Here is a 24,362-nt window from a genome sequence, read left to right on the forward strand (position 1 = left end):
ACACCCTATTTTTTGGTTAATCAAGTGCTAGTATTTAAGATGAAGGATGAAAGTTTTTAGGGATGACAATGATTATGAAAAACAGAAACCGAACCAATGGGTGAGTGTGTTAGTGTGATCCGAGTTCCAAGACACGATGGAAGCAGGTGGGCGGAATGCTGTCGCACGCAGCCCTGCGTGAAGGCCCCTGTGTCTTGCACTGGGACCAGTGCTGCACAGTCCCCGGAGGGACTCACTGCAGACCTGCTTGTCAGACAAGTGACAGGCACTCAGGATCGTGAGACATATCTGCTGCTGTGCACCTGCGCTCAGCGCGGCACGCAGCGACTTCAGTCCAGTACCTGGCGGGCTGCACGGGGCTCTTAGCTACAGTGACACTAGGAAGTCTTGCCTTTACGGGGCGGGTGGCCACAGAGCACGGAGCAGGGAGAGGTTCACTTTAAAAGCAATTGCCAAAGATGGAACATTCATAAGGAGAGAGAAGAAAAGAAGCATTAAGGAAAGCACAGTTTTCAATTCAGACACATGAAATCAAAAAGCATTGTAACAAAATCATTGGCTAATTACTTTGGAAAATTCACAAAAGAACTTGAAAAGCAATTAAAAATGTAGAAAATAAGAGACAGAGGGCACCCAAAGGAAATGGAAAAGGATAGGTTTTTTGAGCTTGGAAAGGATTTAGAATATTTCGAATAAGTGTCTTGGTTAAAACACACACACACACACACCCCTCCAAGCTTAAAAAAAAAAAGGAAATTTTAACCACCAGTAAAGTAGTAGATTACGCCTGTGTTTTAGAAGGTTGTTCTGAGCTATTTTTATAAAGATTCAGGGTCCTCATATACTATATAAGCACGACAAAGCACATTCAGTGAGTCTGACCAGGGGAACACTTTTGCTTATATTTACTGTTTTGCTCCCAGGGGTGGTTGCTTCTTATTTCACAACAGCCACCCAAATATTAAAAAAAAAAACCCAAAAAACAACAAACCTGACTTGCTAAGAGTACCTAATGAAAACAAGATGTACTTATCAACAAATACACAAAGATGTGAGGGAAGGGGAGGCCACTGGCCTAACAGCAGGTTCCCAGGTGTGGGCTGTGACACAAAGTCCTTTTGGGATGTGGATGCCTTGAATGAGATGAACTTCATTTTTTCAGGAAGGGTATGTGTGTGCACGTGTGTGTCCAGGGAGGCACAAATACATTAAAAAAAAACTAATAAAAGTTTTCCTCCAATGGAAGCAGTGATCTCTGAATGAATTGCTTTTGGGAAATTCATTCTGAACACATTGAAACACACTGCTCAAAACCAACTTCCTGGGGTGGGGGAGGGGATAGCTCAGTGGTAGACCATGTGCTTAGCATGCACGAGGTTCTGGGTTCAACACCCAGTACCCCCATTTAAAAAAAAAAGAACTTCCCACAGTTTGGAAAGTTATCAAACTTCCCATTAATTTTTAAAAAATCATGGTGGTTATTTAGAAACAAATCAAGAGAACCCTCTTTGCTTTTTGAGATATGTCCTAAAATATTTATGGATGAAATCATATCTGGGGTTTGCCTGAGAATACCGCAGCAGGAAATGCAAAGTGGAGCAGGGGACAGAAGTTGAGCAAGATGGGTCAAGTTGTTGGCTGCTGAAATGGGGTGGTGACATGCGGGCTCATTATATTCAACTGTCTACTCTTGTTTTAAATTTTCCATTGTCAAGAGAGAAAAAAAAGTGCAGAGGCAAAAAAATTGAACAAAATTCCTCTTCGTGCTTTTCTAGGAGATACAATAGGTCATAATTACAAAGTTCAGAGACACCAAGCAAGGAGAACCCCTAAACACCTGCTACTCTGTGGCTTCTAACCGAACCATCTTCTGATCAATCGCCTCATTTTAATTTAAAAGTCTTTCAGTCTTTAAAAAGAAGACCTTACAGCCAAGGCCCAGAGGCCCCCAGGGGGACTTACGTGGCTGCAATGACCACCTCCTCGGTGGTGACCGGCTGGGTGTGGGATCTGTCCTGCAGACGCCGCAGCCTCTGCTCCACGGCCGCATTCCTGGGGCGTCGCTTCGGAACGTTCTTCTCATCAAATGATTTTTCCATTTCCTAAGATCGGAAATGTTGTGGAATCCTTATGAACTGGAGGAGAGCGAACTGGGGCAGCAGAATGTCACTACCTTGTTACCCGCAGGACCTCTGGGAGGGACACACCTGAGAGGCAGCGCCACCATCAGCAGCGCACACACATGCTGGGTGGCTGGTGGGTGGCCGGTGGGCATGCCGGCCACACAGGAGGAGAGAGCCAGCAAGAGGTGGGCCCAGGGCCCGGTGCGGGAGGCAGGCTGGCCGTGGGGCCTCCCGCAGGAGGGTGACGGCATTTACACTCACACTTAACAGCGCAGCTTACCCTGAAAAGCAGCCTCTTCGCGGCAACGCTCAGCCTGGCTCGCTCATCGACCTTTTCTTCATCTGTAAAAAGACACAAATGAAAACTGAACCTCGTGAGAAAATGGAGGGAATGTCTCTGAAAAGTTTCCCAAGGCTGGCCTGTAAATCCTCTGAATGTAAGAACAGATATACTGAAAACTACATACAACAGGCAATATTCCCCCCTTGGTCGGGGAGCTCACTCCTCTGCTCAGTGACAAGGTCCCCATTTCCACCGCAGTTAACCAAACAGAGCTCTCGTCCAGACAGTCATCTTCTACGGGAGTATCCAACTTAAGAATAGATACGGTGGAAATAAGAATAGATTTTACAGAAGGAATATCTCTTCTTTACTGTTAGTCACAGGAAAGTAACAAGAAAAACCTGCTTCTTTGATTCAAATCAGTTATTTTAATATGGTTCCCCTCATGGCGCTCTCTCTCAAAAACAAGGGAAAGCACGTGTGAAAATCTCAGCAAAGTATTATTTTCACAGGAAGAAAACCTGCAGAAAAGAAAGGGATACATTCCATAATCTCATTCTCTCTGAAAGCAAAAATCTTATTACCTAAATCTAACCTGGGTGAGACAGTCAAGAAGAAAAGGGGGAAGAGCTGCTTACCGTCGGCAGGTGCCATTTCTGGATGCGAAGTAGACCTAGCAAAGATATCAGGAGAGAAATAACAACAATTAGCTGGTGGGAGTGGACAATCCAAGGAAAGCACCCAATTAAAAGTAAAAATAAAAATGCAATTAAACTCGCTGAAAGAGTATCTTCCTGGTAGCAATTCTGTTGTGAACACACGTGGACAGCTATTATCGACACCGTGGGGTACGTGTGCACACAGCCCAGCAAAGTGCTCACCTCGTGGAGACACACCAGGACCGAGGACGACTGATTAAAGACGACCGATAATTTTTGAGACAAACCCTTTCATGTCTGTACACTAGCATATAGTAAGATAAAAACACAACACGCAGGCAGGCATTTATAAAATAAACATAAAACTTCTTAGTTCTTTTCACTGTAAGATCTGGTGGACAGTCAATTTGGAGTCTAGTTTAACAAGGGCATAAAAATTTAAAAACATTCAATGAGCAACATTTCTCACTTCTCATCATCCGAATGCAATTTAAAGCTGTATGCTGCGACTGTCGTCAGGGTCATGATTCTTTAAAAATACATTTATAGAAGCCAAATAAATAGCCCTTATAGCTGAGATGGCAGAATGATGCAGTCATTACTGCATCGCACGAAAACCGCCTCAGGACAACCCCTGCGGTAGGAATGCCGGGGGATTTCTGTTCAGCTCCTAGACTAGCGAGCTTCACATACACATGCCTACCTATCCGATTCCTTTCGTTCTGCTGAGGTTACGGGCTGAGTTCTAAATCTCTCAGAAGTCTTTCTACTTTCACCAGGAGAAAAATAGCGTCTTGGTTTCCGGGCCCCTCTCTCCCGTTCCACACTGGTAGGCAAGCCAGCTCCTTCGCTTGGCCTCTCAACCCGTGAGCGGCTTTTAGAACCACAGGGAGAGGGGAGGACAGAAGGTGGGGGGAGACAGAGAGAGGGGATAAAGCAAAGGTTTATGTATCTCGGGGAGTCAAGGCACAGACACCGCCAAACCCCACCACGTGCCTCGACCATGCATCTCGGGAGGTGGAACATTCCAGAGACCCAGCACTCGACAGCTCCCCATTAGTAGGCGAAAGCAGAATGGTAGTGGTGGTGCCAGATCCTGGCCAGTCTGCCCTGCACACATGTGTGAGCTAAGCCACTAAGACTCAAGGCAGCAGACCACACAGGTTGAGAGGTGAATAACTCTGTCAAGGACGTGCAAGAGCCACATCAGGGATGTGCGAACATCACCTACAGCTCGGGTTTCTCGCTGGCTCGGACTGACTCCAGGAACGCGTTTCGGAGCTGGGCGACAGAGACCTTCGTGTCCAGCAGGCCCATTTCCACCTCAGCCTTGGACCTCTGCGGCTCCGGGTCTCCCCTGGAAGCGGGGTCCCTGCCCTTCAGGGCCTGGAGCTGAGGGGGGCCCGTGTAGTCGGACAGGGAGCGGGTGAGGACCTTGTGCTTCCTGGCAGGTGTGTCCTTTCTGTGACCCGTCACCCTGGCATCTTGGGACACGGCCTCTCTCTGAACATACACCACCATTTCGCTCCTGCCCATCCTCTCGGTGGGCTGGTGCTGAGGTGGAGGCGGGCAGGCCAGGCTTTCTGGCTCCTTCTGCGTTTCCATGGTGATGGTACCAATAACAGGCTTACCAGAGTCCTCGGTTCCAGAGGGTTCTTCCGGGCTTCTCTCGAGCCCGCGATCCTCTGAAGCCAGAAACGTTTTCCTGCTTTGCTCAAGAGCTTCGGAGAAGAGCAGCTCGTCCTCTGCTTTTGTTTCACAAATATGGAGATCAGGGGTGTCCCGTCTCTCACCTTCTAGAACCTTCGCCGTGGGAGGCATTGTGACAGCGTGGCTGGCTGGCTCCGCCCAGCTACACTCAGATATGTCCTCTGGGGTGTCCGAGGTCACCAGAGTGATGGTGTGGATGGGGTCTGCTGGCTGGACATAGCCACGGATGGGCTGTCGGGCAGAGCCGGCCACCCTGCTCGAGACCCTATCAAAGGCGGAGTTTTCTGACTGAAAGGACAGGTAATGGCCTGGGGCGGGCTGATGTCTCCTCTGAGTTAAGGACTCGGAGGCAAGTTCAGGGCTGCTGCGAGCGCTCTCCTCTCTCACCAATTTTTCTCTAACTTTAACTCTTTAAGAAAGAAAAAGGATTTCAGTTGCAAGGTCCAGTAACTGCTTAAGGGGAAGAGAGCATGAGTGTGCAGATCACAGATCACCAGAAGACAGAAAAGCACTTGGGGGTGGTTAAGCTCAGAAACCCACTACTGCTGGTCAAATAGAGGATTCTGAGTTGAGTTTCTAAATGTGCACACGTTTGCCATTTGAGTCGTGCCAAACCCACTCTTCCTTCTGTAAGGCTGAGAGGGATCAGATGCTACCCTGGAAGAATGGATGCCTTTTAACTAAATGAATACCCAGAAGCCACAGAAAAATTCATGAGTATGCGCCACCAGTATGCATGAGGGCACACGGAGGCTAGGCTATGAATCAGTAAGCTTCCCACATGTACAGGCCCAGTATAAAGACTGCAGAGGGAGTTCCCAGGCATATATCTGCCTAGAGACCACATGTAATTTCACTGTCTCCTGGAAATGTCAGAGCATTGGTGATTATTACCATTTTTTATTAAGCTCAACATACAACACACCATCACCTCTTTTCAAGCACTCAACTAATCACAAGCTTTTTCATGCAAAGCAGACTACATTCATTCATTAAAAAAAAAAAAAAAAGCAAAAAACTGTGACCAGTTAAGACATCATTACTTCCAACAGCTCCAGCACTAAGAAGAAGGTTAGAGAAAAGAGATTTATTGAAAGAATTAATGCACTGAGTATCTTCTCCCCTCTGGAACTGCTATTAGGCTCTAGGTTTATAAATAAACAAGATTATACTGTGTAGCACAGGGAAATATACACAAGATCTTGCGGTAGCTCACAGCGAAAAAAATGTGACAATGAATATATGCATGTTCATGTATGACTGAAAAATTGTGCTCTATACTGGAATTTGACACAACACTGTAAAATGACTATAACTCAATAAAAAATGTTAAAAAAAAAGAAAGGGAGGGCTCTGGTTATTTCTAGAGCTCTTCAAATATCTGAGAGCAAAGCTGAAGTCCGTTTTAAAAACTACCGACCTTTTCTTATTACTGCAGAAGCGAAGTAGCCAAGAGCTTTGGCTGTGGGTCCCAGGAGGCCTCTTTTCAAAGACTCAGCCAGTTTGAGCTGTGTGCTCGCAGGTAACCTACCTCCCCAGCTGCTTTACCTTTTAGATGGAAATAATAGTGACAAGATGCAATGTGATATCTGCTAATCACAGGGCTGAGTGCTTAGCACTGAGTAAACATTCAATAGTGCAAACTAGCCTTTGTTTTTACTTTTTAAAAAAAAATATCACGCAGTGAGAAAGGAGAAACCATTCAAGTTGCTTAGGAATGGATTACTAATTGGGGATAATCTTTAAAAAAATAAAGAATGCTTTTGGAGTGGGGAAATTGATTTCTTGGGGAATGTAAAATCATCGTTTACTTAAGATTAGTCAGCGAAAATAATTGCTTCTGATTGTCACTTTTTGGAAGGGAATACTTCCTTAAATGACAATGTACCCTGCTAAATGTGACATAAACGCCTACGTGTTTTTCCACATCAGATGCAGGATATCAATGTATATTTCATTAAAGAAAAATCAAAGAAGAATTCAGGGGGAAAAAAGCATCCTGAGTGGTTATTTTTCCCAGAGACTAGCCAGTGTTGGAGGTCTTCATATTTATAAGCTTTGCTAATCAAAAGGCAACTGAAATGTGGTTCAAGTTCTCCTGTGGAATGTGTCCTTCTAATCAGAGACAATCTGAATGTTGTCCTCCGCCAAGAACAAAGTGACTGTTACAAACTCAATAGATGGGTGCTTTGTCCTGCCAGTGACTTGCTCATTCTTACTCCTCCTGCCTTGCCCTGCCCCCAACCCTAAAAATGAAATGACAGGAGTTTTTGTCTGCGTTTAAAACCACATGCTCTGAATGTAACAGTGGAAAATTAACTACTGGTTGAGAGGCAGGCAACACGGAAAGAAAGAGGCTGGAAGTGCTGGGCGGGGGGCTGCTGACAAGATGGGACACTAGCTGGTTAGCCTGACTCTGGAGCACAGCCAAGAGATGCCGGTTATGCCCTCACTACTGCCCCCTCCTGGCAGAAGGTGAGAGGTGAGAAAGGAGAAGAGCAAGGGGTCTGGTCAAATGATTTTAAAAAAGAGAAGCAAAGGGAGATACTATTAGCAAGGATTAGGGCAATTAAGGAGAAAAGCAAATGCTAGGAAAGTAACTGCCAGCAGCCCCTTTTGAACACATGACTTTGAAGTTACTGCCACTGAAAAGAAGGCAAAGGAGGGTTAGTGTTGGTGACATGCAGGACGGGAGATGCACTCAGTAAACGCAAGCCCAGAGCTGCAGCTCGGGGGGGGGGGGGGTACCTGGAAGGCCAGTTGATAAGTGAAGGTGTGTCCCCTTCGGAATCTTTCTGGAGAAACCACTCATGCTTGGGTTTCCCGGTACTATTGTGTACAAAAAAAACAAAACTTTAGGTGACGTCTGTCACAATGTTAACACAGAATTATTATCATTGAAAACCCTCAAGGCTGAGTTTTGTTGAGTACAGAATAATCCTGGCTTTGGAAAAATGTTGAAATATATTTTGTCATGGGATTGATATTCGTTTCATGGAATTTCCAGGGTGTTTAGTTTGCTACTGAAATCAAGAGGTAGAATAAATATATCTAAAGCCACCAAATAAAGTGTTTTTTGGGTAATCTGAAAGAATCAGGAGCCTGTTATGGTCACACTCAGCCCACAAATACCAGACAATTCTCTTGGAAGAAGTTGGATAAAAAATATAAATTAATGTATCATCTCTAAGTTCTGTTAAGGTACACTGGTAAATAGCCAAATATAAAAATAGTGTCCATTTATCCTTTCCTACCTCCTTTCCCCGTTGGTAACCTTAAGTTTGGTTTCTATGTCTGTGAGTCTGTTTCTGTTTTGTAAATAAATTCATTGTGTCTTTTTTGTTTTAGATAGGGATAAATTGCAAGTTTGAGATTTGCAGATACTAACTACTATATATAAAATAGACAAACAGCAAGTTTCTTCTGTAGAGCACAGGGAGCTATATTCAATATCTTACAGTAATCTAGAATGAAAAAGAATACGAAAACGAATATACGTATGTATATGTATGACTAAAACATTATGCTATACACCAGAAATCGACACAACATTGTAAACTGACTAGACTTCAATAAAAAAAAAAGGACGCAAAAAAAATAGTGTTCATGCAAAACAATACATATCAAATAAAGGTAATAAATAAAAAGAATTTAATAAGATCATCTCTTTAATTGCTATTATACATTTTCCTTCTCTATCACTGAATAATGCAGCCAACATAACAGTTATCAAAGACTAATTCAAGTCCATTCAGTGAATGTTTATTCAGTTCTAACTATGTACAACGCACAAAGCTGAGCTCTGAGAAGGAGCAAAGGTGAATCAGGCATCATGCCGGTCGTTAAAAACCTTACACGATGCTAGGCAAGATAATACGCGATTTACACATTGATTCCTCAATGCGCAAAGGTCGAATGTGACAGAGCAATAACGCCAGGCTGAAGATATTTTAGAAGGAAACCACAGGCAAGGAGAACCTTGCGATTAACTATGTAAAGCAAGGCATGGGCAGAAAGCTCAAACTACCGCCCTCGTACAATGCAGAAAGAAAATGGGGAAATTCTACATGCTACTTAAAATGTTTACCAGCTCAAAACTGCACCAAGCTACCCGTAAGAGTTCCTCACTACCAGGCTGGAAACACATTTCAGATCAAAGTAATCTCCAAAAGAGTAGAATAGTAATTATAGTCAAATTATCTTAATTTTCTGAAGTCATTTTAATTTGAGTTTTGATTCAAGCTAAGAGGCAAGAAGAGCCTGTCGGTCACCACCAGTGTACATCTTTCTGTGACCACCAGAATCTGCTGTAATTAGGCCTGGACTTCTGTTTCTCTAGTCTTCCCACACCCAAACCTCTCTCCAGTGTTACAGCTAGTTGGCCCGTGGTAGATAAAAACTTCGGCTGTCTGGGAAGCCATTTTATTTCCAACTATCAAGGGTTTAATTTTTTGACATTTACTTAAACACAGGAATTGGCACATCCTCTGCATCTAAGAAAGGAAGCAGTCGATGTGGCTCAGGATATAGGGGGAGAAAAGAGAATGGATGCTTGCTTTTGAAAACCATCAGTTAATATAACTCACATGCCTACATCAGAGTTATTTCATGGTTCAGATGCATTTTGTATGACAGACTGCTTTGTGAACTGTGACATACGCTGTACAACTTTCTGAATGTGACCTTCATTGATCAGAATAAACCTTGGTCAGTATCACCGTAAACAATTATTAGGCCAGTTATAAGATAAATAAGGACTGGGATGTCACGTACAACATGGTAAATATAATTAACACTGCTCTGCATTGTATATGAAAGGTGAGAGAGTCAATCCTAAGAGTGCTCATCACGAAGTTAAAATATTTGTCTTCTGTTTCTTTGATTTTGTATCTATGAGATGGTGGATGTTCACGAAACTTATTGTGGTCATTGTTTCACGATGTATGTAAGTCACATCATCATGCTGGCCACCTGAAACTCACGCAGCCTGAATGTCAATTGCATCTCAATAAAAGTGGAAGGAAAAATTAAAAAAGAGGGTTTGTCTTCACTCAATTTAAAGCAGGAGGGATTCAGAACAGTATTTCTCAAAGTAAGATTTTCAAGGCCCTGGAGATTGGCTAAGGCACTTATGGGGTGAAGTTTTCTCCCATCAAATTCAGAAAAAAGTGAGGGAGGGTGGGGAGAGATCTAAACTGAACTGAACATTTACTGCCCACAAGGCTGTCCTGCGCACATCGTCTGCGCTCCATCGTGGACTGTGGTTGGCTCTTGGCCTTTCTCTTTCTCACCCACAGGAGCACTTGACACATGGTCCCTCCCTTCACCTGCCTTCTACTTCACTCCTCACCTGCCTTGTGGATTCCGCCTCACCGCCTGCACCTCTAGGCTCAGGGGGCCTCGCGGCCCCCCACCCCAACAGTCCAGGCCGTGGTGACCGCATCCAGCTTTCACTCCCAGGCTGGCCAGCCTCCAGTGTTCCTCTCCACTCCCATCTCCCCTGTGAATTCAGTCTCTTGGGTTCAGCTGGCTACTCAACAGCCATCTTCAATCTGACGTGTCCAAAACATGAACTCGCGGTTTCCCTCCAAACCCAAATGGTAGTGGAGTCTTCCCTGTTTCAGCAAATGGCAACGCCCTGCTCTGAGCCTCCCTGCCGGAACACTCAGACTCACCTTTGACTCTTCTGTTTCCCTCTTACTTCACATCTAAGTTGTCAGCAAATCCTATTGGTCACCTTCAGAAGATAACCTCTTGTCACTGCCTCTGCAGCCATGAAGCTAGTTCAGGCCACCACCCTCTCTCACCGCGGTGACTGAGAGGACCTCTTAACTACTGTTCTCACACTTGCCCGCCTACAGGCTCAGCTGCCAGAGTAATTACCCTAAAATGGAAGGCAGATTGGGCATTCATTCCTTCGAACCCCTTATAGGGCTCCACACATCACCTAGAGCGAAACCCAAACCCTCCTGGAGGGCTATGGGCCCTCCCTGACCTGCCCACCCCACCCCACCTGTCTCACCATGTCACCCCATCACTCCCCTGCGCCAGGCTCCCACCCCACTGGTGACTGGAGGTCTCCTCAAACACTCCGCACATGGTGTGCACTCAGGCCCTGGCAGGGGCTGCTTCTGCCCGGGCCCACCCACCCAACCCCACAGCGGCCTGGCCTGCAGCCTCTTTACGTAGGTCTCTGCTCAGCTATCATCAGAGAGGCTTTCCTAACCTTAGCTGGACATCAAATAGCAACCCCCCATGTCTTCTTCTGATTAAATGCATGCCTCGGCTCCCCAAAATGGTGAACTGAAGCACAGAATTATGGAACATGGGAGTTCAGGATCAAAAGTTCCACCACGGAGCACAGTCTGCTTATGATACTGCAGGGGGCTCGGGGGATGCCCAGTCTCCAGGGAAAAGATCCATCATTCATGAAAGTACATATTTGATTTCTGGGGCTCAGTGGGATTGTTCTGAAGATGTAATAACAGCAGGTGAATGTTTTAAAATATGAAAAAAAAAGCACATCTGGATGGTGGCCTTGAGTTTCTTCCTCTCTCTCTTTTGTTTTTAAGAGGGTAGGTAATTAGGTTTATTTATTTATTTTTTAATGGAGGCACTGGGGTTCGAACCCGGGACCCTGTGAATGCTAAGTACATGCTCTATGACTGAGCTCTACCCTCCCCCGCTCTCTATTTTTTAAGCCTTGCATAGATCCTGTTATTTTATGCAGTGTCCCTTAATGCTAATGTTATGCCTAACTATCTTTTTAATAATGAAGGCTTGGTTGAAAATGTGAACAGCGGGAGGATCCGTTTCATATGAACATAATGAGTTGAACATATGATAACCAGGCCACGAGAGCTAAGGGAGGCCCTTGCAAACGAAGTTAATTATCAGCGTGGGGGCCGGAGAGCACAGCGGTGATGGAAACCTTTTCTCTCTTGACGGGGTTAACAGTTACACATTTCCCCAAACTCGCCAACTGGCAGCCTTAAAATACTATGTGCATTTGGATGTCAACGATACCTCAATTTAAAAATACATCACTGTTGGATGAGACAGTGAAGCTGTCTTGAGTAATCAAAAGGTAGACGTGGAGTCTCCTCTGAGCAGGAGCAAGATAAACATGAGCTAATCAGTCTCTTCTGGGCTCCCTCAGAGCCAACCTCAGTACCAAAGACCTAAATGCTGCCATCTTGGCTAAAAAAGGGTGAGGGTGGAAGGCGTGTGCAGAAGGACGGGGCTGCTGGAGGGAAGGGCCGGAGTCTTGGGAGGGGCTGCGGTGGCTGGCCTTCCAAAGGGGATGGAGTTTCCTGTTCCCACCTGGATTTGGGTTTCCATGTCTCCTGCTTGGATTCTAACGAAGTAACATAACCAAGTAATGCCTTAGTCGTGACCAAGCCTAGAACCAGGTTTTCAGGGCTGGAGACCGAGCTCACAAGGCCCCAAGGCAGCCAGTGGCTTTATTTTGCTCACTTACCACGATCCCCACTCGTAGCTGAACGGCATTTGTGAGCACACGGACTAAGCCAGCTGCAAGAGTTCCAGCCCCGGACAAAGTGGAAGGAGCCTTGCTGTACAAACAGGTTCTGCTGCGTGGGGTCACTGGTCCCCATTTAGACAAAGGCCGCATAGCAGAAGGAAAATGATCATCCCTGAGCCTGCTGCTTAGTTCAGGGACATTTTCTTCCCAGCGTGACTTTCTTGATGAAAGAAATGACCCCTGACTCCCATTCCTGTACAAGTCCCTTAGAGGTTGGTGGGTGCAGACTGGCTATCGCAGACGGCACTGTTCTAGCTTCTAGAGCTTTACACAGGAAACAACAGAACATTCATTCAGGAACGACCTACTGAGTCCCTCAGGACGTGCTAGGTGCCGGGCAGTGGCAGGGGAGGAGGCAGGGAAATGACCAAGACAAGGTACCGACCCTCCCTGTGAGGCTTCTGCTAAAGTAGTGCTGTCACTGAGATCATCCTTACCAATCTCATGCCTTGGCTTACTACCAAATTCATGGCGCCATGTTTGGGGGGAAGCTGACAAAATTGCTAAAACCCTTTTTAAGGTGTGTCGGCTTTGCTGCAGGTGCTGGGCATTTAAATGTCCTTCCTCCTGAGACATGAGGTGCAGGTGGAGCTGCCTTTGCGTTTCTATTAAGACAGGGAGAGGCGTCCGTGCAAACTTGGAAAGGTCAGCAAAGCAGGGCAGATGGGAAGGTGGGCTCTCTGAACGTGCTCTCCTTGGCCAACAGCCCGATTAGAATGAGCTGCCCAGATATGCTCTGACCACTGGAGAACACAGGTGAACCAGCATTACCTGTGCTATGAACCGTTCACCTTCATTACTGGACTGGCCCTTTTGGCAGTCACATAAAGAGCTTACTGTCAACTAAAGCTCCTAGGTCTGTTTCCCATGAACTGCTGTTTCCCCAACCCTGAACTTGTTACACTGATTTTTTTTCCCCTTCTAAATACAGGGTTTTATTAAATTTCATCTTGTTAGTTTCCAACCATTCTTCCAAGTACACGTGCTCTCTTGTGTCCATGCTCCTGGTCTCTCTTCCTTGCTCTCTCCCCCTCCCTCCCTGCCCTCTCTTGTTCTACCATCAAATTCATTTACAATCCCTCCTCCAGAAATCCCGTCACCTGATCATCGCTGTCTCTCAGATCATCTAAAGAAATGCCAAATAGGATGGAGTGAATGACAAGCCCCAACATGGAACCAGAGGCCTCAGCATCTCACGTCTTCAGCCACATCTTTCATGATCTCCCTGATGGGAGTCAACTCTCCTTCAGAAGAAACCCTCCAGGGTGCTCTTTCTAAAGGACACACCCAATCAGCTATGCTTTGAAATCCTTCAGGCACTTCCCAAATGCCCTGTCGTAGGGGAGCTCCACAGTGGGTCCCCCACCCAGCTCTCTCTCTCCCCATCCCATCCCCTCCTTCTATGTCAACACTGGAAGTCTGTGCCTTTTTGCCTGGAGTAGCCTCCCCTCCATGTCTGGCAAACTCACCACATCCTTAAGGACTTGGTCCAATTATGACCACCTCTTCAAGGCAGGAAGAATTCATACCCCATCTTGGTGTTTCCACAGCACCCAATCTGAGCTTCTGTAACCTTATTTACCCCCACTGTGTTGTTGTCATTTCTCATACTTAAAAAAAAAATGTGCCCACCCTGGAACACAGTGTCTGGCACGATACAGTTTTTTTTTGAATGAAGGTCTAAACTACCTCAGCGCTGAAATGAACCCTAAACGGAGACCTCTGAGGGATGCGTAGGTGGACGGATGCCTACTGAGTCTGAGTCCTCCCGGACGAAAAGTTTTCATTTTGTTTATGATGATGAGGTTTTTAAATATTTTATGTGAATCACAGCAACTGTTTCTATAACACCCCTGATCATCTTTCCTGAAGTTTCTGACCTTCAAAGGGCAAACCCAGCAAACTCTCCTTTCCACTATGATGGAAAATGGAACTGACATGAAGAACAGAAATGGCGTGTCATGGAAAGAACTCTGATGGATTCAGGGACCTTGAGGGACCGACAAGATGGATGATGGATATGGACGCAGCTATATGGTCTTAATCCAGTTACTTAAATTCTTCCATCCTTAGGGCTTTTTTCCCATGTATAAAAGATTTTTAAATTATTCTCCAGGGTTACTTCTGGTTCTAAGACTTTAAAATTCTTTAACATAGAGTATCTATTTTGTGGGGTCCCGTGGTAAGCCAACTCTCCCTAGGGTGGAGGCTACAGAGTTACTGTGGACCTCGAGTGTAACAGAATTTCTTATGATGCGGACCTCGAGTGTAAGAGAACTTTCTTATGACGCAGCGACCGACTGGCAGAGAATTACATCACAGGAAATAAGAACTCCCCCTAAGCTGTCACAGAGGACAGGAGCCGCTCCGGGTTTGTATTCCTCAGTATATAATGACAGGCTTTAACTCCCTATAACCCCTAAGAGTTAACAGACAAAAAAGTCCTTCCCGCCACCAAAGCGAAGTCAAATCCAGCACAGTTTCACCCTGTGGGTGTCCGGCTCAATTATATAACCGCTCCTAATTATAAAACATTATTCAGCTTAAGAAGAACGGCTATTAACTTCAGCAATCTCATTAGAATTAACAGTTGATTTGCTGACTGCTGCTTGTTGGGAGAAACCACTAAGGATTTGCTTTGTACACACGCAGGGTGAATGACTGATTGAGCAAAGGCACACGCACGGGGTAAAAGTTTACACTGAAAAGTTGGCAGACGTTTGACTTTTTAGGACATCCCAGCTAGTGTTTTGGGTGACACAGCCTTATTCCATTCAATGGACAGAACTCGATACTTGCTCGTGAAAACAGAATAAAACGGGGAAAACAAAATGGGACTGAATTAACCATACATTGAAAGCCCAAAGCTGGTCGAGCAGGGCAAGGAGTGACGTCTGGGGCCACAGGGGCTGAAAGGCGAAAGTGATTTGGTGCCAGTGAGAGAAGAGATGGGTGAGAAGCACCCAGCGGTCTCTTTAGAGAGGACATCGTGAGATGTGTTCCCATGAGAGTCTGCCAGACGTGGAGTGTGTGTTGGGAACCTTCCTGCTGTGGGAGAGACAGGAGCTGACACAGGAATGCGGACGGTCAAGAGGCAGTTACCCCCCTCAGCATCTCTCTAATTAAAACATTGAGCTTGAGGCTCTAGAGATGGATTTTAGAAGCAAACTTCTCACTGGGAGATGAGCTAACAATCGGAAATAAAGGATGAGACTGGAGCATAACCCCCCTTCCTTCCTAGTTGGCGGGAGTCTGTGCGTCACGGTGCTGCGGGGATGGTTCGTCCTGGAGGGTGCCCTGGTCTACCTTCCTGAGCCGATGCAGGGCTCTCTGGTGCAGGGGAAGCCCCACCCAAAGCATCACTGACCGATGGCAGCTGCCCCCGCCAAACGTCAGGAACAGATCTGCGTGAATGGAACCAAAACCATCATTTCCTGGCCACAAATGATACAATTTGCTACGTGGGAGGAGGCATGGTGGGGATGGCAGTAGAGAAATAAAAACAAACAGACGAACGAATAAACAAGCAAGCAAATGAAGGTTTTCTAGCAAGGATCACCACTAGGAAATTAGGGGTGACTCTGTTCTTGACAGCCGTGGAGAAAGTTGAAGTGGATGTGGGGCTAGGGGTGGTGAACGCGTCTCTCCACTCACAGAAGTAACCAAGATGGTGCGTTTTTTTGTTTGTTTTTGGTATTAAGGGAGGCACCAAGTAGCACATTCAACAAGAGCCTTGAATTTAGGATTTCTAATAGAGCTCAGACTTTAAAATTTTTGAATAATAATACATGGACCCCCAATCCCTTTGAATTTTATTCTAAAATTTACAGCAGCCGAATTAGCAAAGAATGGTTCATACCAGTAACACCACCTCTTCAGAAAACACAATTTCTGAAATTCCGAATTTACAGGGGATTTGGCAGAATGGGGGAATGGTGGCTGAGAGGTGCTTTAGGCTCTATTTTGTTACTGGGTATATTCTTTCTTTTTTAATTAAAAAATTTTTTTGGGGGGGCGTAATTAGGTTTACTTATTTTTCAGTTGAGGTACTGGGGATGGAACCCAGGACCTCGTGCAGGCTAAGCAGGTGCTCTACCACTGAGCTATCCCCTCCCCTACTAGGTATATTCTTATTTAGCTACAGAGCAATGGGCTCACCTGAATTCTCAAACAACAGGATTTCTGAACTAAAGACCCTGTAACTAACATACATACATACATAACATATACATACATATCTTCTTTATCATATAAACTGATTATTACATAATTCTAAATTAAGTTTATTATCCAGCTAAATATTGCCCTAAGGACTGTTATGGAGCTTATAATGCTTAAAAAGAGCCTGGTACAGTGTTAGAACCCATGACTGTTTAGTGTGCACATATATTTCTGCGTTAGCATATACCAGAACATACAAAAACTATGCACTTGGATATCTGACTCACATCTGAATTTTTAGGACACCACAGGCAGTCTCTTGATGTTCTATTCATGAGAGTGATGCATTCATATTTCATTAATGAAACAAAAACAGCCTCTTTCTAGTGCGCACAAAATGAAATGATGAAATGAGAATGAGTTAATTCAGAGAGGAAGAGCCAAAACCCCCGGCAGCACGAGGGCATGAACACAAAGGGAAACGGTGAGAAAAATATTCCATTTCAGGGACGGAGCAGATGCACAGGTAAAGGTGGTACTAAATCGTTTAGTTATTTGCAGATGCTTTGGGGGGTCCCTCCTTCACCTTCTAAGCTTTCCGGTTACTTATTTCCATACCAGATGACATCTTATTTTCACTAATGGTTCCTGGGTCACTGAGGTTTCTTTAGCTACTGTTTTTGGTTCACAAAGTATTTTCTTATCTTTCTTCTCCCCACATGGAAGTCAGCCAGCCTTCTGACACCTGAATTCCCTGGCTCTAGAGAAAGGAAAACTAGCAGGATGTGAATCCATTTAAGTCTGTCTTTACAAGCTGAACAAATGGAGTTGTTGCAAAATAAGTCCCAACGCTATTTTAATGTCACACCTGTCACACATTATTTTACATCCTTTTTAATGTAAATATATCTCAGGTATTTTCCATCTATATATATATATATATATATATATATATATATATATATATATATATATACAAACACACACACACACACACAATTACTTGTGTTTCTTTGCCTGTAATCATAGAATTGTACACCTTGAGTGGCTTCAAAACATTAAATTATATGCCTCCTTAAGAACTCCTCTATGATTACCGAATTCTTTTAAGTCTTTCTTCCATGAAATGAAGGCACTGTGAGGTTAAGGCTAGGTTTATGAAAACGTCTAAGGTGATATGCCTCTTCAAATAACCTAGAAAGAAATGGGTTCCTAAGCTTACAAGTTATATTTTTGAATATTGAGATTGAAACTCACACAAAGCTCTGAAGTATCCTATCGTTTTACCTGGAATATCTCAAAAAAGTTTCAATTATTATTACAACTGCTTCAAAATCTCATTAAGAATCTATTATCCGTGATCGAGATGATTAGCCGAGACCCCATAAGAACAGTTTTCATGATATGGCAATCAGAAATTGGATTCCTTATTATTTCTCAACCCATGTAACTGTCAGCCTCTAATTTTCTCTGTAAATTGTAATGGTAGGTTTCTTTGTCCTGCTCACATAGCACGTGAAGAGTTTGCTTTGATAGAGAGAAACTAACCCAAGAACACTGTTTTTTACTGTGAAATGCAAATTTCCCAAACAACAGACTTCTGTTTCAAAATATAAGACAACGGGTCCCTACATTTCAAGCAGTTAAGTGCAAAGGCTGAACAAAGACCTTCACAGTACAATCTCAGCACCCATACCGTTTCATTCTCTTAGAAGCTAACATCTCTAAATATTTTAGTGTGGAAGCAAGCGGTGACAGGTTTTCAGGTCAATAAACTCCAATAACTAAAATGAGCTGTTCTAGATGTGTTACTGCCATGTGAAGATGACCGTATCTCCTGCTCTGTCCCCGGGTGGAATAAACAGGAATATTTTTCAACATCTTTCTCTGTCCCGGATAAATTTGCTTGATCTCAGGTTCTCATCCCTCCTCAATCCACCTGCGAAACTAATGCTTGTTTGAACTGAAAAATGCACTTAGGAATCTGCCTAGAGGATTACCCTAAACCATAAAGTAGGCTGTTTCAGTAAATTGCATTTTAAATATGGTTATCATACCTATTAGATTTGAATATCTAAATTTAACTGAAGTTTAAGTTAAATTTAGATATTCAAATCAAATTCAAATCGGTATTTAAATTAGATTTAAATATTTAAATTAGATTTAAATTGAGATGTTTAAACTAAGGAAAAAACACATATTCTCTTCTGGCATCTGACTTTATGGTTTTACCCCTTTTCTGGTTCTCCATAGGTTGATCCTATGACACAGGGATTTCTCCTACTGGCTAGGATTTCCAGCGAGGCACTCTTAAACACAGCAGTTTTCTTAGTGTGTCAATATACATACATAACTATATGCTGCAGTTAAATTCGGCATACACTGCAGTCAGTCTTCACACCCTAAACTGAGACTCACTGGACAGTGTCAGTAATGTCCTGTTTTGTGCTTTTTAAATGACAGCAACAAAAACAACCACCCCAAAGTCCTGGGTATGATCACAGAGAAACAAAGAAAGAAAAAGACGGTTGGTAAAGGCAGCTGAGAACCACAGTCAGAAGAAGGGTCCTGAAGTGAGGCTTCCATGAAGGCGTGTCCCCGTGACACCTGTTCAGTTTATTCGTTAAAAAAAGAACATATCGAAAGAAAGAAGGAAAGAAAGAGAAAGAAAAGAAAGAATGAAAAGAAAGAACGGAAGGACGGACAAATGAACGCGAGGCTCCCTGCTTCCACAGAACCTGTTTTGACAGAATGGAAATTAAGAAATCATGTATCATGTTATTTCTGTGGTGAGCACAGACCTCCAGGGAATGCCAGGGACCCCAGATCACAGACACGGCAGTGTGGCAGAGGCGATGCGGGCATCTGCGGGTCAGCGGGGATCTGTGCAGGAGGAAGGTGGGCTTACCTGGGTCGAGCCTCGGCAGGGAGCGCCAGGTCACCAGTGGAGGGGCTGGGGGAGGCCGGCTGCCCCGGCGATGGGATGGGCACGCTGTGCATTTGCTTTGGGGACCTTGGCACTTCGCTGAGGGCACTGTCTCGCCCAGAGAATGAGAAGGATGAGGAGCTCTCCCCCGGGGGAAGCAGGTCTCGGGCTGGCCCAGCGGCACTGGGCTCCTGACCTCGTCTTTGGTTTTCTACATTGAGCAGCACCTCTGTGTCGGAAACCCCATCACCCCGGTGGAGGGCATAGTCCTTGGACTCGGCTACACTGGTCCTGAGCCCTGGGATCTCAGTCCTGGAGTAGGAAGAGCCCAAATCTTTGCTTGACTCGGCTGATCGGTCACTTTTTCCTCCCCTTTTCTCAATGGCCTCGGGGTCCTTCCTGGCCTTGGTGTACCGGGATGGAGGCTTGGCGTCCACCTCCGGGTCCAGAGTGAGCCCATACTTCTCTGCCAGCTGCCGCCTCCTCTCTGCTTTGTACCTTGCGATTCGTTCGGCTTTGGACTCAAGGCTCTGGGTGTCCATGATCCCTGAACCGCAGGGGGCGTCGCCATGGACGCCCGGGGGGTCCGGGGCGTGTTTGGATCGAGTCTGCTTTTCTAACGAAGAATCAGAAGTTTCTTCCTCTTCATTTGATCGGCCTACAAGGAATCACAGAAGTCACACGTGCAGATTTCAAGCAAAGACACATATGTAGTATATTCTATTCTGCACACCATGGGCGGTGAGTGGCAGAGCTGATTTACCCAGGATGCTGCAGTGAAACACGGGAAGGCAGTGACGCTCACATCAAGTGTGGCCTCACATAAAGCTCAATCCCGACAGCCCTCAGTCTTGCTCAGGACCACTTCCCCTTGTTTATTTACTGTTTTTTTTGCTTTCGCATTTTAATGTTTCACATGTGAGGCCAGAGGATGGGTTCAGAGTCCTCTAAAAGAGATAACAGATATTGGAACTGCTACAATCTGACAAATGATGGATTGCGGTTTCCTGGGATCTGATAGTAACCATAACAATAATGGCTCATGTCAATTTCCACCAGGCAGCAGCTGGGTTTTTTGTTTTTTACCAGAAGTGGCTTTTTCTGATTATACTATGCATGCTTGATGTAGAAAATGTCTACAATGAAAGCAAGGAAGGTTAACCCTCAAATCACCAATAATCACAAATAGATAATAGCCAGTAATAAATAAACTGATAATTTGCTAAACTTTTCTATAGTCCTTCTAGTCTTTTATATAAATGATTTCTTTTTTTCTGTATAAAACAATTCATGTTTGATATAGCATGAATATTCTATAGAAAACATTTTCCTAAATCTGGAAATCTTATTTTGAAGACATCATTGTTTTAAGGCTTCATAATATTCCATCCAGCAGGCATTCTATAATTAAACTCTTATTGTATTTCTGAGCATTTAAGTTGCTTCTGACTTTTAATCAGTCTGATTTGCTACTTACAATAGACAGAAGTGTGAAAGTAGAATTGCTTTATCAATAGATGTATCATTCTAAGACACCAGACTATCAAATTAATTTCTATAAAGTCTGCATCAATTTACACTCGAATCTGCAATGTATGTTCTCTCACAAACACTGAGTATTAATTTTAAAATTTGCCCTTCTTACTAGAAAAAGGGAATGTGCATTTCTCAATTTATTAGCCACTTGTATTATCCTTTCCTTCTCTGGTCAAGCTTACTGTTCTATATTCTACTGATTCATAGTGTCATTTTTATTGGTTTGCCTAAAATTTTACAGGAATATGAGCTCTTTATCTTCTTCATGAATATTTTCAAACTTCCTTAATTTTTCGTGAAGTCTGTGTAAGATTCTCCTTGAAGTACAAATGTTAATTGTCACTGATCTGGCCACTAGCGATTTCGGCAGCTGTTTCTGTGTTTTGAAAGTCCTTGTCCATTCAACTGGAATTAAATATTCACCTCTGTATTCATGCTTGTAATTATTCTCTTAAAATTGATCAGGTGATTAACTGGACTTTATTTTTGTGTTTAAGATGTAGTGAGGAGGGGACACAGCTCCTCCCCCAGCTCTCACAGTTTATGAAGTAATTCTTACTAACATGTGATGCTTAAATTATCACATGATGAACAGATTAACGTTTTACATATACTTGGGTTTACTTCTGGCCATAAATTTTGGTACTCTGTTTATTCTTCATTCTTCATGTATGCAATTAAAAGAAAACCGAGTTCTTTAGTTTTCTGAAGATGAGAAACTCTAGAGATAGGTGACCTTATCACAGCATGCAGTGAGACCAACAGCCCTCTCTGAGGAAGAAACAAGAAAACACTGACTATCGGAAGCAGCAGCAGAGAGCTGCAGGGCCAGGAACAGGGCCGGAGGACCAGCCAGATGTGCCATCCTCTCCAAGGTCACCTTGACTATTGGAGCCCATACCAATGACTGAGCAATCAAGGAAAAGCTGTCACGTGTGACATGCTGTTTAATATGAAACGAATACCCAGTGCATTTAAAATTACATATATTACAATAATTTCAACAGGGTGTCTGCTGCATTCACACGTAGAGTAGGAACCCTCAACATTCAAGGTCCAGCTCTGCTCTTTACACTCCCTGCCGAGCCCTGTGCCGGGCGTCTGGGCTTTCCTTTTAAACCTATTATAAGAGACATATGTCTCAGTCAGCCTTTTACCAAACAAACCTGAGGATGTCTGACAGCTGGGGCCCCAACAGTACCAAGAGAGAAACAGAGTTCCTGCCTTGAAGGGTCCCAGGCTAAGGGGGAGAAAGGACTGATCATCAGGTACCCCAAAGCGGGATCACTCCTCACGCTGTGACACCGGAGGACCACACCCAGGAGCCATGGCGGAGCAGCCCATGGCTGGGAGTGCTGGTTTTTAACAAATATACACATTTAATAAAAATGACACCTACACCATTCACTCTTTGGGGAATATCTCACTTGCCAACAGCGCTAGATCTAAAAGTCTGAGGGGCCAGCAGGCTGTGCTCACCGATGCGCGGGCTGGCCGGGTCCGTGGCACGCGTGTATCTGGGGGTGTCTTCCTCCAGCAGGCGGTGAGTCACTAACCCGGTGCAGCTCTGCAAGAGGATGGGCTGGGTGTCGGTCTCAATTCCTTCTAAGCGCCTGGCGATTCTTTCTTTTCTGTGCGAGACACCGACAAAGGCGGGGTAAGCAAGGGACACGGGTCCTAAAGGAACACCGCACGTGACTTTGCCCAGCCCTCCTGCTTCCGAATCAGGTGCAACAGACATCTTACCTTTTCATTTCTAAAAATTCTTTCCTCTTTGGTTCAAAGATTTTTCTTAATTCTGCAACTGAAATAAAACAAAAGGGAACAAAGTCCAGGGTTGAGTCGTCATGCATTCATTTCAGTCGTCCATGTGATGCACATTTACTGAACTCATATTTCTGTCTGTGGCTCCCGTGCAATAAGTGATGGACAAAGTCGACACCACTCCTGCCTTCCCGGAGACTGTCTTATAACAGGCGAGGCAGACGCCAAGTGAGTGTGTACACACACACACACACACACAAAGGCATCACAGGTTGGTCCAAGAAGTAAGACCATGAGAATAAAGGATGGAGTAACAGGAGGGAGTTTTATCTCATCCGGGTTGTCAGAGGAAGCCTCACTAGTAAAAGCTCTCCAGCAAGCAGTAGCCTCACTATTTTTAATTTTTATTGGATTTCACAAAGTATTTTAAGTTTTCCATTATGCAAAACTTCAGACATTTGCAAAAGTAGAGAGGAAAGTATTATGAACCTCGTATGCCCATCAGCAAACTATCCCAACCAGGACTCACCCCACTCCAACCTCACTGATCCCTGACCCTGCAAATGTCTGTAACTACCTGACCGTGTTTCTAACGGTAGGTAACGTACACACCTTGATCACCTGCGCTTTACAGGAACATAGTTCCTCTGCCTCCCCTTACAGGCTTCCACTGGAAGGAAATGTTAACATCTGTTTCCCGGCTAAAATTTAGGTGGATGATGGATAAGGTTACCATCCCTTACTCTCCTGATGACACTGCAAGACCAGAGAAATGTTTCGCTGACGTTGGGAGGGTCTCACGTGACACTGACTACAAGGATATTACTCAGGTGACAAACAATTGTTTCTTTGGAGTCGTGGCCACAGTTGGTAGAGAGCAAAGGTCGCTCTTCTCGCCTCCTCCTCAATTATGTGAATTCACAAGGGCTCATCTGAGTGGTTCCCACTGAGGACCCGGGAAGAGGGGCGGGCTGTGACAGACCTGGGGCCCACGAAACATTTCAAATGCTGAGTCAAAGAAGAAACTCAAAGGAGAGGGGAGGAATGCATGGAATTTAATTTTCAACTGCTTCAATTTCCATTTTATTTTTTTAAATGGTCATTTTTAGTAATGTCAAAACCACACATGCTTGGGATTGGCAGATACAAACTACTCTGTACAGAATAAACAAGGTCCTCCTGTGCAGCACAGGGAACTCTATGCAATGGCTTGTAGTAACTTGAAATGAAAAAGAATATGTATATATATGTGCACGTATAACTGAATCACTATGCTGTACACCTGCAATTAACACAACATCGTAAATCAACTCTACTTCAATTAAAAAAAGGGAAAAACACTACACACGCGTGTGTGCACACACACACGATTTTATATTGCCCTTTGATGTGTTCAGAGATCCCAAATACGGCTTTTTAAAAAATTCCATCTCTACAGAGACTGTCAAAAATTGCCAATGCCGACTATATTTCAAGTCATCATGGCAGGGGTATTGGGAAAAGTTTTCCAAAATCAATAATCATGCCTTGGAGAAACCTCACTGGTGACAATACTGACACTTTGCAAAGCTCTGGCCATGTTTTTAACTTACTTATTTTAAAATGACAGCCACCTTAATAGTTTAGCTGGATCGACTCCTGTTAAGATAGTGGCCAT

General features: G+C 44.4%; 1 protein-coding gene and 1 non-coding gene across 18 annotated transcripts in view; both read right to left on the bottom strand.

Annotated features, from left to right (window-relative positions):
- The window catches only part of SVIL (supervillin), a 214,635-nt gene that overhangs the window by 56,063 nt on the left and 134,210 nt on the right, over positions 1 to 24,362 (bottom strand). For 11 of the 17 annotated variants that reach the window (XM_072955385.1, XM_072955382.1, XM_072955387.1 and 8 more), the window contains 9 exons: positions 22,688 to 22,745; positions 22,421 to 22,572; positions 19,388 to 20,063; positions 7,524 to 7,604; positions 4,297 to 5,184; positions 3,769 to 3,939; positions 3,045 to 3,079; positions 2,404 to 2,465; positions 1,963 to 2,102 (listed from right to left, as the gene is read on the bottom strand). In XM_072955385.1, coding sequence (XP_072811486.1) covers positions 1,963 to 2,102; positions 2,404 to 2,465; positions 3,045 to 3,079; positions 3,769 to 3,939; positions 4,297 to 5,184; positions 7,524 to 7,604; positions 19,388 to 20,063; positions 22,421 to 22,572; positions 22,688 to 22,695 — 2,213 coding nt within the window. In that variant the 5' untranslated portion in view covers positions 22,696 to 22,745. Of the gene's footprint in view, positions 1 to 1,962; positions 2,103 to 2,403; positions 2,466 to 3,044; positions 3,080 to 3,768; positions 3,940 to 4,296; positions 5,185 to 7,523; positions 7,605 to 19,387; positions 20,064 to 22,420; positions 22,573 to 22,687; positions 22,746 to 24,362 lie in introns of those variants that run through there. The other 6 variants (XM_072955391.1, XM_072955396.1, XM_072955392.1 and 3 more) reach the window with 5 other exon arrangements.
- LOC116277121 (U4 spliceosomal RNA) lies at positions 24,135 to 24,276 on the bottom strand. Its single transcript, XR_004186595.1, has one exon. It is a non-coding gene; the product is annotated as a U4 spliceosomal RNA (small nuclear RNA).

Source organism: Vicugna pacos, chromosome 35, assembly GCF_048564905.1.
Source record: "Vicugna pacos chromosome 35, VicPac4, whole genome shotgun sequence".
NCBI classification, from domain to species: Eukaryota; Metazoa; Chordata; class Mammalia; order Artiodactyla; family Camelidae; genus Vicugna; species Vicugna pacos.